The following is a 16,725-nucleotide window of genomic DNA, read 5'->3' as shown; positions in this document are numbered from 1 at the left end:
GGCAGCTTTCCTATACAGATAAAGGGGAACACACACCGTATACACTGTCCTGAGCAACTTGGAGGGAGGGTGGGATTAACCCCTGCCCCCGTAAAACATAAATCACATTTACTGATGACACTGAAATGGATGGAAAACATGCAGCATATTTCCCCTCACGTGTGTTATGCTCAGAAGCTAGGATATCATAGAGTCCCAGCCTTCCGCTCCAGATATGTTGGACTAAAACACCCAATATCCATGCTGGCTTGGGATGATGGGAGTTATCGTCCAACAGATCTGGAGGACACCAGGCTGGGGAAGGCTGGTATATTCTTTGAGGCAATTTAATGAATTCAGAAAAGTTGCATTCTATTTCAGGTCTTCAGCTTGAGCTACTTTGTTACTCCCAACTGAAGCATCAACAAAAACTAAAAATAATAATAATCCAGGATATTTAACAATACTCAAAATATCAGTAAGTTTTTCATATTTAGATGCATGTATTCAACAAGCTCTCTCTTCCTGTGTGCATTAGTTGTTATCCCAGATCAAAATCAAATAGGTGATTATATACTTTCAACATGAAGCTTTTGATTACCAACAATAAGCTGTTCCCATCTTGCAACAAACTAACTCAAGAGCCAATATTGGTGTTTTTCCTCTTTGGACCTGGGGCATATGCAACTGCATATGCTGTAACAAAATACTGTGGAATCATTATGCAGCCTAGGCTAAAGCTTACTGGTATATGTTTTTTTTTTTTTTAATAAATTCACATCTTCTGAGAAAACACACCAATTTGCAATGTATCTAAAATCCAGTATGAGTTAACTTGAGCATCTGCTCTAAATTTTTCTAGGCCATATTCTATACTGACCATCTCCTTATGAAGTACCACAGCATTTATGATCTGCTATGGTACATGCAGCTAGAAATGGCAGCAAGATTTTACCCCCCACGCCCCCACTGAGACAAATTTTGATCCAACTTGGATCAGAAAAAGTTCTAGAATACATTTCAAAGCGTAGATCCAGCAGTTAGAAGGATTTAAAATAAGACATGGATATTTACCAAAGCATTTACCTTTGAAATCTTTATAAAGTGTCTGAAAAATGACATCATATAACTTTTTCTATAAAGTGTGAATAAATAAAGACCATTGTGAAATATGTTATGTGATAAAAACATCAGTATCTTACAATTCAGGATGAATGAACTGCTACCCCAATATGAAAAAAGCCCTACCAAAACGTTAACCAAATTATGGAGGAAAGGGAAAAAGCAATAACAGAGCACAGTGGATACCAAGGTAGATTCAACTGCCTGTCTTAATACCAGTCAGCCTTTAGGTTCTCACTCTGGAGGGTGTGTATTCAGAATCTCAGTGCAGATAAATCCCTTCTACAGTAAATGAAAAGGGTGCAGCCCATGTTATGGAAATGCAACACACCTAATCTCTTATCACAGAAGGATCATATTGTTGGAGGGGGCTTGTCTAGACCAACTCACAGCCCTAGGGTACTCTAAACCTAAATTCTATACCTAAAGCATACACAATAGACATCTATTTGCCCTTTTCTTGAAAACCTCCAGTGATGGAGATGCTATATGTTAAAAGTATAATAGATTATTATCCCAACCACCACCATCACTCAAAAGCCTTACATGAAGGCACACCCCGGCTGATCAGTCCTATAGTTCTAATGATGGCTTTCACACTATAATTGAAGTGCAGATTCATGGCCGATTCTCTTTGTACATTTTCTTTAATTGCCTGGCATCAGGCAAGTCTAGGGCTTCCATTTTAGCACTCATGCATTTTGCACTAGCATATCCCTTTGGGTTGTCCTTGCCTTGTTGCACCAGTGAGTTAGGGTGAATGGAGTCCATTGGTAAAGTGACCAATTTACAAAACTAGAGCACATAAGTTTAATTTTTTCTCTTTACAATAGGGCCAGATAGCAAAAATACTAAACACTGACTATTTTTTTTTTCAATTTTAAATTTACAACTTCAGTGTCTATGGTCCCCTAAACCATTTCTTTATAAATTGGGCAAAAACTATACAGTATTTAAAAGTATTAACATAATGCAATAGATCTCTGAAAAGGACTGTGTACAGAATTTCCTCATGATCATTGTGATGTACCCTGATGCTTTGCTTCAATGAACCACTGACACTTCCCGCAAAACGTATTAAGAATCCCCCTGAACCTCCAAACATTTTTTTCTTTCTTCAACAGAATTCAAGTAGTGTAGGAGGAACTTGTATATGCCTTTGAAATCACAGGCCAGGCAGATACAGAGCCACTTATTGGATTTTTTCCCTTGCTCCACTTTGGCTAAGTGCCCCAGTGGAACTATAAGTCTGTTGACGTTAGCTTTTTCATGCTCCGCCGTTGAGCTAAACTTGAAGCTGCGACAGGTTCCAACACAGGCTGAAATGTCTTGTTATTCAGTGCAGAATATGTGGCAGCCATGGCCCCCTAGAAAATAATGAAATTAAAAGAAATAATCATATCATGATTCACAGTAACAACAACAGATCTTCCACAGGGACTGACAGATTGGATGATACCAGTTTTACCTTTACTAGATGTGGCGCATCTTGCCTGTTTAGCTGGTAATGTGGCAGCTGGTCCCTACAGGCTATCCATGAATGCTTAAGAACTTGTTCTGCAGTATATCGTTGATGTGGATCTACGTGTAGCATATGAGATAGCAAATCCTGGATTAAAGTAAAACAAATAGCACAGTTAGAACTCAATCTCAGGAGGGGAGTGGGGTGCAAAGGGTTGGAATTTGATTCCTCTGGTCTCATCAATAATACCCTGTTTAGAGTGACCTTTTAGCCCAAGCTTTTAACATGGCCCGCATTCCAAAACGTAATAGCAAGCAATATAGAGATCAGCTGATCACAGCCAGCTTGTTTGTCCTGTTTACACAAGGAGCAGGAACTCCCACTTCCAGAGATTCCGCTACTGACCAGTGGGAGACAAATGTGTGTTGGTAGGGGGATGTGTGAACAGAGTTGCCTCCCTTCAGTGATGAGAATAGGGAAGCCCATTGTGAAGGGCTGCACTGCAGCTCCTGTGGGGCTTTGTATTTTGACCACAGGGGACTTAGCACACATTTCAGGAAAGCAATAGGACATGTTCAGAAATATCTTTTGTGCAAAGTATTTCTGTATTGCCTTTAGCTATCATCCATAACCAACTCCAGCTTGGTGCAGATGTAATGTTCCCAATGTCCTAACATGACCAGTAGATTGGGAGCGTTACATCTGCATCAGGCTATATTCATTAAAAGTCTCAACTGAGTTTCATAAGTGTAGAGGAATTCTTCCAGAACTAGTAAATTGCACAGGTTGTAGATTGCAGTCTTTTAAAGAACGATTAATGGAGAGTTCTATATAAGGTTAATATGTACATTGTTTTGCGTGTATTTTATCCTATGCCTGTCAGGAGCACCCTAGCTGCCTCTTGCAGTCCCCACCAATAGCCAACTCAGGACACAGATGACGAGGATTCTTTCCAAGACTTTATTCCTTTATGACTCTTTCAGATACTAATCACTAGCGACAAAGCAAGGAACAGCACTGGGGAAAGATAGCAGAGTAGCCTAAGCTCCAGGTAAGGCAGTTGGTCCCCATTTGAAGGAGAACCACGGGAAGACCCTGAACTTATGGGCTAGGGAGAGATCCTCCCTCTTTCCCTTGGGTCCTTGGGACGCGACCATTGTTTGAGCGCCAAATGAGCGGTACGCCTCCTTTCTGTGCTCTCCATCTGTCGTCGCTCCCTGCGTCTGCACCGAGCATCCAGCAAGCCCCCCTCCAGCACTCTCTCACTGCCAGGGTCACTATCTATCCCAGGAATGCTGGCCGGAGGAATCTGTGCCAGCTGCTGTGCTTGTGAGAGATGAGCGAGCTCCTCTTCCACGGATTGCTGTTCCTCCTCAGAATCAGAACTGCTCTGGGGCTCTATTGGCTCAGTTTCCACCCTGACAATGCCTTTACTACAAATATGCACAACCTTTTTGGGCCCGAGATGTGATGCTGACTTGCAGGTTGCGCAGACACACATGCACAACCCAGGGATCCTGATAGACTGGTCTTTCCTCGCTGCTAGCAGTGGTGGGGACAGAGCGACCTGGGAGAAGATCTCTGGGGGAGGGAGTGAAGAGCAGCAGCAGCAGCATTCAAAGGGCAGGAACCATACAGCCCTCTGAGTAGTTGCCAGAGTAGCAGCTTCCTTTCCAAGAGGTTGCTTAGAAGAAAAAATGGGCAGTGCAGGGAGTGCAATCTGCAGGTGCAAGATCGGCAGCGGTAGGACTTGCAGTGGCCACAACTACTGTAGTTAACTGGTGATGGCAGCACCGAAGGAGATAAGACTTTGGGGGGGGGGGGTGAATGTGGCCTACGGGTTTTGCGTCCCTGCTTTAGTATGGACCTTCATACCATTTTAAAATCCTATTGCTTACATATCACTGTCATCTAAACATGAACTTCCGATTTCAGAGGTGGTGGCACAGTAAAAGCCTCTGTAGTGAGTTGGTTACTGAGCAAAAAAGTGGACTTCACAGAGTTCCTATACGCTGGTGGTAGACCTGTGTAATTTGGCTTAACCAGCAGTTTCATGGCTAAGTAAGCAGGCCTTTTACACCAGGCCTGAATTGGGTTTCAAGCAAGTACAGCTCCATTTGTCAACAACTGTACATTGTGAAGTCTTTGCCCAATTATCTCATGAAGTGAAAGAGATAATGGTGCTGCCTTGATTCTCACAGAAGAGCTGGGAGATGCCCTGCTCCCAGGAGCTGGAATGTTGAGGCCCTAGTCTTGGAGAGGGGGTGATTAATTTCCCAGCCTGCGATGCTTCAAGCACCTTGAGGATGGGGGGAGAAGCCGTCCTTCTCCCGGATGTGTGTGTGCTGGCTCGTTAGCTTCTGACAGGGGAGAAAGGTGTTGCCTCTCAGCTCATGAGCTGGAGGTGGACATCTAGCAGAAAAGCATACAAGATCCAATCACAGGCTTTGCACTTTGGTCTCGCTCCAAAGGGCAATATACATGCAAGCCAGCGTGGAGAAACTTGTGGCCCTAGGAACGGCTTCTCTGTCTCCCTTGGGGGCCCAGATAGATACTCAGCTGTGACAGCTTTATTGACAGATGAGAAGTGTGACCTTTCTTTGCATGTATATTCTGCATGTATTTTCTATCAATAAACCATTCTTTGAACTGTTATTCTATCAATACATCTATTTTCTATCAATTTTCTATCAGTAAAAGGATTCTATCAAAATCCTTTTGCATAAGTGGTTTTGTTTCATCTTGGTAATCAAAATAATCTACTTTCAGAAATCAGAACCTCTGGCAGAATCAGAACCCCAGATCAATGCAGCCTCAGATATCAAGTGTCACAGGAACACAAGAGGATAATCACGTGGCCACAAGTTACATAATATACAGCTATATAAACAGAACACTAAAGAGATACACATCTCTGCAACAGGAGTTCTACAACAGCAGTTTTGGCCTGCACTTTTAAAATAATGAACAGAATGTTTTTTATTAACTCCGGTAAAAATCCCTTGGAGACAGGTGTTGTTGAAGCCTAAAATGATGTGTTAAGTATTGCTTTCAAGATAAAATTAACTTTGAAATGTTTAGATAAAATGCCTTAAAATTATTTGTGAGTTTTCTGTAGATTTCATACTGTAAATTATTGATCTCTGCCAACATCGTTATTTTGCTATGCTTACACAGTTGCCTATATCTCATACATTATAAGATTAAAGTCATTTACACCTTTGCTGCATCTGAAACAGTGTCCCAGTTGCCTCCGCTTAAAGAAAATTTTCCACTGCCTATTCGTAACAGGATTTCCTCAGGGGTATCATTGGGACCATTGGCAAAAGGCGTATACCTGGGTTTCAATACAAAAGAAAAAGATTACAATACATTGTCTTCTATTACATTTAAGTTACACCAATGTTGCTTTCCTGGAGTGTTAACCTCTTTGATAATTTACAGAAAGATAATCAGGGCCTATTCACTAAAATTAAGAACTGCCAAATTTCATACGTTATTATAAATGCTGTGCTAATGCTAGAAAACAGGGGAACAGCCACAGCTCTGAAGGCAAGCAACATTCAGTATTATGATCAAATGCGAGAAAGAAAATCTTACCCCGCCAACATTGTATAAAGGAGCACACCCAAGCTCCAAATATCACAAGCTGCATCGTATCCCTGTCTCATGAGAACCTACAAAATAGATAAGAATACAGGCTACATTGTACTGTCTGAAAGAATGATCAGTGGAAAGGCCCAAGTAAAATGGCTTTAGAGGAAATCCAGAAAAACCCACCACATTTATATTTAAATACTGTAGCTCCCCTTTCTGAAATGTTCCACTATTACAGGTAACAATAGTCAATGTAAATTAGAATCTGACTTTACATGTTTGCTTCAAGATGTTAAGAGTGTATTTTATCCTCAGCAGAATTCATAACGCTTTGTTAACTGCCTTGAGTTATAAGAACAGCTGTCAACAAATACGGTAAATAAGTCAACAGCTAAGATATAAGAAAAAGGATACCATAATTCATTTTTTTCTATTAGAAGATACAAGGCAAAAAGATTTTACAACATAACTACTTTGAGATGTTGGAACAGTATGTGCAAAAATGTACATACCTCTGGTGCTACAAAGTTGGCAGTGTAGCAAGGGGTTAAGAGAAGCCCATTCTCCCCCCGAAGTTGTTTTGCAAAACCAAAATCACAAATCCTGATGGAGTCAGCATTATTAGAGTCATCCATATATAAAATATTACTGGGTTTAAGGTCTCGATGTACTACCTTAAAAACACACACACACAAAACACAAATATACACGTTTGGACTGCAATTTGAAAAAAGCAGCACCTGTTTTAATGCATGGGTTTTTCAATATGTAAAACAAGAGTACTTCAGACACAGAAGCAGAAAAACATGCAAATGGCCACAGTATGGGCAATTTAATTTTTGAGTCAATTTACAATTTAAGTTCAATCTAAGCATTATGAACAGGCCACCAGCTTGTTCAACTGCAGTTAAAAAAATTCCTTTAGAACTGACGTTCTCAGTTCCTTCATAACAACAGATTCAGATTACCAGCAAGTAACATTTGTGTTGTATATAACTTTGATTGTCAGTTATCTGACTAAGCTTTTAAATGCAATATCCTGCCAATCCTTGGTTACTATACAACAGTATAACACGTGGCCTGCCCTAGTCATTTTTGTGGGCCCTGCCACCTCCCATCCTCCCACTGGCTGCCACTGTGGCAGCGACAAAAAGGCACAATTTTCCTTTAAAAGAAGGCATACTTTTTTGCCTTGTTGGGAAGCATGTGCCTTTTGGGGAAGTAGAATTGCAGTCATGGAAACCTCCCAGAAATGTGATTCTGCTCCCCACATGCCCTGTTTTAAAGGAAAATTATGCCTTTTTATTGTGGTGCCACTGAATTTTGGGGGCAGTGGGGAGTGGTGCAGTCCTGGGTCCCACAGAAGTTGCTCACTCCTTCTAAACAGAGTATTTACCTGATCAAAGTTATTCCAAAAAACTATATGCCCCCTAGGATTGATGTTTAGGAATGTAATTATTATAAAACATAGAAAGTAATTAGAATGTGCACAACTTACTCCTTGACAATGAAGGTAGTCAACTGTTTTAGTGATGGTATACAATACAGCACTTGCTTCCCGTTCGGAGAAATACTTCTGTCTGAGAATACGATCTAGCAGCTCACCTCCTTTCATCAATTCTGTGACAAGGTAGATATATTTACCATCATCGTACACCTGTAGAAGTTTAATACAGTTGAGTAACAAGTCTTCCAAGGAATCTGTACAAGGTATTTAAATCGCGTCGTCCATCTAGATCTACACTAAACAGAGGCAGGAACTATGAGTGTACCTTAGTATTCTCGAAGTGCATTTAGGAGCACTCCTTTGTTCATTTAGCTAAGTTTAGCAACTGTCAGTTGTAACATTGAACCAAGGGATGTGAAACCAAGGGATGGGCATTCACGTGAGGGAAGAAGGGCTACAATTCACTGATCTACACCCTAAACCTAGCCTTCAAGTCAAGATGCTTATCTGCACTTCACATTTGTAGAGTTTTCTTGTTATTACAGACACAGCGATAAGCAGGGAAACCAGGAAGTGCAAGTCAGTGTGTTTGCTTCCTATTCCCCATCCTTACCATAACAAGTCAAATGGTTCCCATGGTGGATTCAAATGCACATTTATTTTGTCCATACTGTTTCTTTTAACTGCATATGTAAGTCTTTACAACTGATTGAAAACCAGGCATCAATAAATGTCAGGCATCAACAACACTTAATGCCAGGCATCAACAACATACTATCAAGTAACAAATTTATTTATTTACAGTATTTCTCAGCCACCTTTCAGGGCAGGAGTCCTCCCAAGACAGTGTACAACAGTAATAAAAACTGATGCAGTAAGAAAAACAGTAAAAACAGCAACAGCATTCTAAAACATTCTAAAAAACAACGAATGCCAGCATGAAATAAAGCCTACAACACAACTGCAACTACAACGCAGTCTGAATATGAGATTATGCTACAACAATGATGAGATGACCCTGCTTCTTATTCAGGTAGCATTGCTGCACAGATTTCTGCATGCATATGTGTGTCTGTGATTGTTGGGCTAAGCAAAGAGGTGGTCTTTGCCATAGCAAGGCTACATGAGTAGTTGAACACATGGTATAGCAATGGGTTATGGTAATGGCTTTTTAATGAGGTACACTGAAATAATGAATATTTCCCTGACAGTTATTAAAGAGGTTGTAACAGGACATTGTTACACTGCAACAATGCAGACTATTTCACTATTTCAGAAACCAACTAGAATACATACATCTTTTAGAGTAATAATGTTAGGATGCTGTCCATAGCGCATCAGAATTTCAATTTCTTCAGAGGGATCTCTTTTACTTTTGTCAATTATCTAGAAAGATCAAATGGCATGAAAAGGTTATACAATATTAAATTCAACACTTTAGTAAGAGGTAGTAATGAAGTAAAATTAGTCTTGTCATTAAAGTTCAACCCCAAACAAGGTCTTACAGCACCTCTGGAAAATGTTAACGCTCAGGCTTTGGTGCATTTCAAGGGAAGGGTACTCAATACCTGTGGGGAAACCACTGAATTTCTCTTGTCATCACCCCTGTGGTACAAGGTTGATGCAGAGGTGATACATTATCAAAACTGTACTTTTAGATGACCTTAAAAATTATACCTTGTGAACAAGGCAGCAATCTGACAAAACTACTTAGGACTCTATAGATCAAAAGAAACCTTGAATGTTTCCTGAAGCTAATTACAAAGATGATACACTACCTGAAATCTGTTTCTTGAGCACATATAACTCCTTTACAGAACAACCAGAAGCAAGGCATTCAAGAGCCTAGATTTTAATTACCAAGCCAAGTAACTACAGTGGGAAAACACTGCATACTACTGCTGTATCTGCCCTCGACCATTAGCTGAATATATCATATACTCAAGTTTTATTTATAGCTAATGGTAATTACATGACTGTCTAGGAAAAAAAGGGACAGCACTAGTTGTGGGGATCTGATCAACATTTGCCTAATGCAGATCCAGTGTCAGAGGTTGATATATGATGGCATACTATGGCCCTCCTTATTTAATCCCATTTATACCCAACTTTACCCTCAAAGAACCAGGCGATTAGCAGCTTTAAAAACAATTTTGGGTAGCCATGTTCCATGTTTGCCTTTGGTTTACAGGACACAAAGAATGAGCACAATAGCACCTTAGAGGCTTATTCTTATTACTTGAATATCCTAAGTAAGTCCAATAGAATGTAAGTGTTTTCATAGGTCACAGCCTACTTCCTCAAGTGCATAAAGGTTACACTACATATGCAAGGGTATAACCATTTACTGCAATGTTTACAGCTAAACAATCTTATGAGCAGGCTGTTCTAGAAAAAATAAAATGGCAGGCCTATGTTTTATAAATGTTAGTTCTTGAAATCTTAGCATGAACTAGGTAAGAAGAATTAAAATCTTAAAATTAATCAAATGTTGTAAAAAAAAAAAGATCCAAGATCTATAAAGCATTTACTGAACGTGGTAAATTCCATGTTGGTTGTTTTAAATATTTAGACATTTACTAATACTGCCTATGGGGCGGGAGAGGGGGGGGAAGAGTTTTACACATACCTTCACAGCAAACTCCATGTTTGAAGCTATGTGGATGCAGCGCTTACACACTGAGTAGGAGCCAACACCAATGTCCTCCTTAAGTTCATAGGCATCTGTGAATAGTGCACTATTCCCATGAAGTTGCTAAAAGCAAATGTAAAATGTCATTTAAAAATCTGTATTATTAATATACATGATTCTTAACGAAGTTTCATAAACTCCAGTAAAAGATTAAACAGTTCCCAAACATATTATGCCAAATATACTTTGGAATTTGATGCTTCATCAGTGCACTCAAAGTGGGAGAATAGGGAGAATAAATAGGTGGAACAATAAGAGCAAACTAGGCATGGTGCTGGGGGAAAAGGGCACAACTTTATTCATTCTACTTAACTACGGTAGTTTTGACAGCTCAAAACAGGGACTCCTGCATAGCAGCTGAGGGAAACATAAGCCAGCTCAGGGACTGGTTATTTACATCAAAGTTCATACAGTCACTTAGCCAAAGACTATTGTTCTGGGGTGGAGGGAGTGGAAGCACCCATGCTTCTCCTCACTGAACATATGAGACATTGTCTCTGTTTGCACATACCATAGTTTAGTTCAACTTCTTACATGTGTAAGAATGGCCCATAGATTTCCCCTCCCACCTCTCTCTCAGCTCCCAGCTCTCTCTCAGCTCTCTCACCTGAGAGCTGTTCAGAAGCTTTTGCTCAACCATGGTTTATCATACTGTCTAGACAGACAAACTAGTTAATATTAACAATGGTTAGTTTCAAACAGGCCAATTTCCAACCATATCTACGGAAACTGGCTTGTTTGAAACCAACCATAGTTATGATTAAGCACAGTTTGTCAATCTGGATGACACAGCAAAATATAGTTAAGTAAAAGCAGAAGCTAAAGCTTCCAAAGCATTCCAAAGCTTCCCACAGGAGGAAGAGGGAAGAATGTGAGTCTAAGGCTCACTGCAACTTGTTCCTGCTTCTGCATATCACACTAAATCATGGATTACCTTGATGTGATAGCATGGCCATGGTGTGGCTGAGATGCTCCATGAAAGCCCAGTTGCCTGTGCCTAAATGTTAAATGCTTTATATAAGCTGTGCAGAGGAGTATGTATACTCCCCCCAATCCATAAACAACTACCTTCAGGTGAGCAAGTGTGTGAACTAGCCCCTTCAAATTCTGACACCAACAACTTTCTATCACTATGTTTACTTTGAAAGCTGCTACAGCATCTTACAAAGCAGAAAAGGTTGAGTTTATAGGAGCAACATTTTCTTAACAAGCAATTATTACAAATTTTAACATGCGCTAACTAGAATTTGCTGTTTCAGTAGTTATATGTGCATGCAAAACCTAGTTTGGAAAAAAAAAGTTACCTGCACTATTGGCAATATATTGTTGAGAGGGGAGAATTTGTGGTCTTCTATGGCAGTAGTTGCAACAAAGCTAAAGCCTTTGAAGAGCTGGTGTGCATTAGCACTAGGTGGAACTCCTGGAGAATCTAATGGTTAAATTCACATAATGTTAAGATTGCCCATAATACATCTATAATGCAATACACTTTATTCACTACAGACTTATAAAATGTCTCCCTTTCCGAAAAATAACGGCAAGTATAAATTTAGCAGACATATAAGCAAACAACAACAGCAACTTATGACAAAGGTAGAAGGGAGAGAACAACTTGGACTTATTTCTCAGATTGTTTTTAAAATACTTAGCTTGGAAAATTAACTGCAAAAGGAGCAGTTAAATAACGCTGGGTAAAAGCAAGATTTTTTAAAAAATCTAAAAAAAGAAGCAAGGTACTGATATGTTCTAGATACTGATACAGCCAGTGTACCAAATATGTGTGAAGAGGTGACTGCAGATATGATCCTATTCTTATGCCTTGTTTTTAACTGGAATATTATATTTTTTATTTTTTTATTGATTGATTGACCCATTGATTGGGCTGAGGGAAATAATGCATTATATTCTTTTCAACCAATATTACCTTTTGGCGTTTTTGCTGTGAATTCTGGGTCAAAACAAAATGTGTCTTCTGGTCTTCCAGAAGCAGGTTTAAATGGGGGCTGAATCTCTCTCCTGTATAGTTTCTGGAATTGGAATCATAAAATATTACTTTCACAGATTATCATGGGTTGTATACAACTGTGTCCATGTGGAGTTTCTTTGGTTCAGCTGGTGAAAAAAAAGGAGAAAAAAGCCATTTTTACACATTCTCCTTGCTCCTGGAGCCCCCTGTCTACCTCCCACACTGTTCCAAAAGGTCTCCCAACCCTCTGGAGTAAATCAGGGGGAGGCAGAGATGGTTGCAAAGGGAAGGAAGAATAATCAAGCATTCCCTTTCCCTCCTCTTCTGTTCACAGAAGCCTTGTTTGATCCAAGATCCTTGTATGAGTGGAGGGACACAATTGCATACAACCTCATATATTTTGCACAAACAATATCCTCCCCCCCACACACACATTATAGAATCAAAATGTAGATGTTTCTCTTAACATTGGATTACCCTGATTTTCTACTACTTCTTTTCTACATGCCCTCCCCTGCCACCAGCCCAAAGTTCTCTGTGCATATTAGGTACACTTAAATTGAAAAAAGAGAAAGGAAAACAGAAGAAAAATAGGATCATCTTTCTCCCAACTCATCTCTTGCACACATGTCATCTTTTCTTTTCTTTCTTTGATAAAGATGACAAGAGTATATGTCAGTTGTTGTTGCTTCAGCTATTTGACGTATTTCCCCTTGCCTAAAAAAACTGCGAAATTTACAAAGTAATGTGTTAAATTTCGGTCATCAGTAGTACAACAGTACATCAATACAGACTTTGTTTTGTGTACTCACATTCCAGTCAATAGTTGAAAAGAAGGGATGCCTCTTTATTTCTTCAACCCCATCAGGACCAGCTCCTGTAATGACATGACACACAAGGTACTTACAATTACTGTAAATCAAACAGGGTAAAGAAACATCTTAGGACATCCAGAAGAGGCCCATTCCCCACCTTGTCCGTGCTACACAACAAGCCAGTTTCAAAACTGAAGGGACTTTCAAAAGCAGCTGGAGGTGGGACACAGTAGTCTCTTACTGAATGTAAAAATCACAAAAACACAGGTCACTGGGCACCTCCAAGCCCTTGGACAGACCGAAAGCAGCTCTTTGGATCTCAGGCTCTATATAGCTAACTAAAGAGAAAGTCTGAGGATATGGAACAACTCTACCTATGACAGTTAAAAAAAACACCAAGAGTGATCCAGTCTTGGTCATACTTCGAATAGACCCACTAAAACCAATGGAACATAAGTCATGACTAACTGAACTACCATTGATTTCAGTGGGTTTTCTCTAAGTATGACCAAGTCTGGAGCCAACACAAGAATTCTAAGGTTCAGAACATGCCTTTTTGCACCTTCAGCTACACCAAGCCCATTTTACAAGTTAACTTTAAATGAAAGTGAAGGGAACAAAGAATCAAGAATGTTTACAACTGCCCACATTGTAGTATCTGTTCATCAATACAAAAATAAAATCAAAATTAAAATCCTGGTCACATTTATTAGGAAGCTAACACTAATTTATGTTTGGCACTACAGTACTTTTTAAATTATTCATACTATGGCCCCAACTATATAGATGTGAAAAGTTCTTTGTGGAAGTCTTGACTTTCAATTGTAGCAGTCACATGAACTGCATGAGCAACATTATTGAATTATGGCTCACTATGAGAAAACTAATATGATTCATTACAAGCTGGGCACAAGTAGTTCTTAGACGCTTAAAAAGGAAGGTCAGCAGGTTGCAGTTCTAGAACATCCCATTTATTTACTGTTTTCAATTTACATGGGTGATTTGTTATGCCCTCTTAGTACTTTATTTTTAATTTTTAAATGGCATGCTATTAATTGTGTTAGAATGCAGAAGTTCGTTTTACTTTAGCTTCCACAGTATCTTAAGCTCCCCCTCCAGTACCTTTGTCTTGCTTAAAGATGGCACAGAACTTTACTAGCCTCCTCCACTCCAGTGTGTCCATAAAACACTGGAAGACTTGTTCCTCTTAGTACTGCCAGAGTTCCTAAATTGGCACTTCTTTGGCATGGCAAAGAATAAGCTCTCATACTACTGGGTCCTGACCAACAGAATAGTGTTGGAACCAATGGTGCAAATTACTATGCCTGTATGATGACACACAGAGCTGGGTTATAAAGACAATTCCCCTTATTCTTAAGTTGTGTATTGTATTTACATTTCCTTCTATGATACTGGCTCTTTCAAAACTCTTTTATGACTGCTGTACTTTCTGGACAGCATCAATTGCTTAATTGATACTCTACGATAATACTAAAAGGACTGAGGTTCCAGTATACCCAGTGTCAGTGTTATCATGTTAAAATAGAACAAACTTGGGTGCTGTTCAAATCCCAGACTGGCTGACTATGGGAAAGCTTTCTCTGGGCTTGCTCATATGTCACAATAAGCCATGCTAAAAACAAGCCATGGTGGACTGGTTTATCACTCGCTAAGCCACGCTGCTGCTGACAGACGATCAAGGTGCTCGCCAGCTTGCCATGGTTTGTTTCCCCATTTGTCCTTCCACCTACTCCTAGCATGTATCCAAGGGGTCTTTGCAGCACAACTCGTCTATACTCCTGCTGTGATGAGAACTTCCCCCAGCTTTTCTTGTCTTGCGAAGTGCCTGTGTTGACATATATACACCATATATATATGTGTTACAACACAATGTGGTATTAATCTTTGAAGTGGAGGAGGGTTACTTTACTTTTTAGGATGAGGTGGCTGAGGGTTTTATTTATTTTCTTTCTTTAACACTTAAGAAAAGCCTCTTTGGCCATTCCCTGCAGCTAGGGAAGAGCAACATTCCTCTTCCTAGAAGAGCTATGCATGTATGTGTGATGGACTTACCTCAGAGTAAGCATGCACAGCCCCAATTTTAGACCATGGTAATTTGAGAGGGGGGATTTAAGTTTCATAAGCAGATTGTGAATGTTTCATAGTATTTGTTGTTTAAGGTCTAGGCAAGCTTTCCCCAACCTGGGTCCATACAGATATTGTAGACTATAGCTTCCACCCCTGATCATTAGCCATGCTGGCTGGACTGATGGGAAGTATAGTCTACAACATCTGGAGTGACCCAGGTTGGGGAAGCCTGATCTAAGGAATACTAACTTACCTAACCTATTTGAAGGATTCCTTTTAAACAACATCCTCAGAAGACTTTGAGCTTCAGGACTAAGGAACTGCGGCATTCCAAGTTTTGCTCTAGAAAAAGAGAGAATTTATGTTCAAAGGATAGTCACTAAACAAGAAATCAAATGAACATAAGAAAAAGCAAGCAGTTTGTGAGCTGTTCAATACACTTCAATAGGACAGGAAATTAAGGGTGCAATCTTATGCATGTTTAGACAGAAAAACATCCTACAACTCCCAGCATTCCACATGCTGGCTGGGGCATGCTGGGAGTTGTAGGACTTCTTTCTGTCTAAACTTGCATAGGATTGTGCCCTAAATGATTTAATCCAAGTACTCTAAAAGTGCAGATTTAGCAAGAATATAGAAGGATTTTAACTATTCATGACACTGACTTTACATATTGTAATATATACAGCATTACATTTTCCAGTTTAATCTGTTCTGGCTAAACAAACTTTTTGGAAATACTATATTCCATGGTGCTTTCTTTCATTAGATGGCTGGCTGTTTGGTGGAATTACTTACAAAATTTTGTCCCCATTCTCCACCAAGGATGGGAAACCTATGGCCTTCCAGATGCTGCTGGGGTCCAACTGCCAGCATTCCCAGCCAGCATGGCCAATGGTCAAGACTTACAGGAGCTGTAGTTCAACAACATCTGGAGGGCCAAAAGTTCCCCACCTTCGCCACACTATAATCAGTGCGCACGTCTCAAGAACACATGCCTCCCCCCTTCTTGGAATCAAGTCATGAAAGCTCTCACCACAGCAGGAGAGACAAATATACAATCTTGCAAGTAACCCACTGTTCAGCACAGTCCGGGAAACTTATCTAACATTATATGACACTTTTAAAAAACAGCCCACACATAAGAAATAAAGACAGTGATCTTAACATTTGCATAAAAAGCTGCCAGAACAGGTTTTCTGCAACACTGGCCTAATGCCATAGTTTGCAACACTGCACCACTGCTGCAGGCAAGCCCCAACACCTTATTTGCCAACACAATTGTAAGGATTAAACCATGTGCCTGTAAGTCTCATTTACTATTTAGAAAACCTGATAAGTCCTCCAAGAGTACTTAAAGCTTAAACAACATTACATTTAAAACAAATAAAAACATGCAAAAGTAATCACAGTAATTTGTGCATCTTGCACACAAACATTTTCCAGTAGCTTAGGTAACGAAGGAACCCTTTTAAAAACCTTTTTTATTATTTCCTACTTTGCAATCAAATTGGTATATTGATGGTAATGTGAAATCACTGACATGTAATTCTTGTT

The 16,725-nt window shown here is 39.8% G+C and overlaps 1 protein-coding gene across 3 annotated transcripts in view; it reads right to left on the bottom strand.

Moving 5' to 3' along the window:
* Positions 1-705: 705 nt before the first annotated feature.
* RPS6KA6 (ribosomal protein S6 kinase A6) overlaps positions 706-16,725 on the bottom strand; it is a 68,039-nt gene continuing 52,019 nt past the window's right edge. For all 3 annotated transcript variants that reach the window (XM_084814032.1, XM_084814033.1, XM_084814034.1), the window contains 12 exons: positions 15,422-15,510; positions 13,078-13,142; positions 12,224-12,326; positions 11,604-11,728; positions 10,237-10,362; positions 8,904-8,993; positions 7,659-7,817; positions 6,673-6,834; positions 6,164-6,240; positions 5,783-5,900; positions 2,570-2,710; positions 706-2,468 (listed from right to left, as the gene is read on the bottom strand). In XM_084814032.1, the coding sequence (XP_084670158.1) occupies positions 2,343-2,468; positions 2,570-2,710; positions 5,783-5,900; positions 6,164-6,240; positions 6,673-6,834; positions 7,659-7,817; positions 8,904-8,993; positions 10,237-10,362; positions 11,604-11,728; positions 12,224-12,326; positions 13,078-13,142; positions 15,422-15,510 (1,381 nt within the window). In that variant the 3' untranslated portion in view covers positions 706-2,342. The remainder of the gene's footprint in view (positions 2,469-2,569; positions 2,711-5,782; positions 5,901-6,163; positions 6,241-6,672; positions 6,835-7,658; positions 7,818-8,903; positions 8,994-10,236; positions 10,363-11,603; positions 11,729-12,223; positions 12,327-13,077; positions 13,143-15,421; positions 15,511-16,725) is intronic.

The sequence above is a fragment of the Heloderma suspectum genome, chromosome 9 (assembly GCF_057233095.1).
Source record: "Heloderma suspectum isolate Gila_16-S chromosome 9, 16-S_ref, whole genome shotgun sequence".
Taxonomy (NCBI): domain Eukaryota; kingdom Metazoa; phylum Chordata; class Lepidosauria; order Squamata; family Helodermatidae; genus Heloderma; species Heloderma suspectum.
This window is presented reverse-complemented; position numbering and strand designations above follow the sequence as displayed.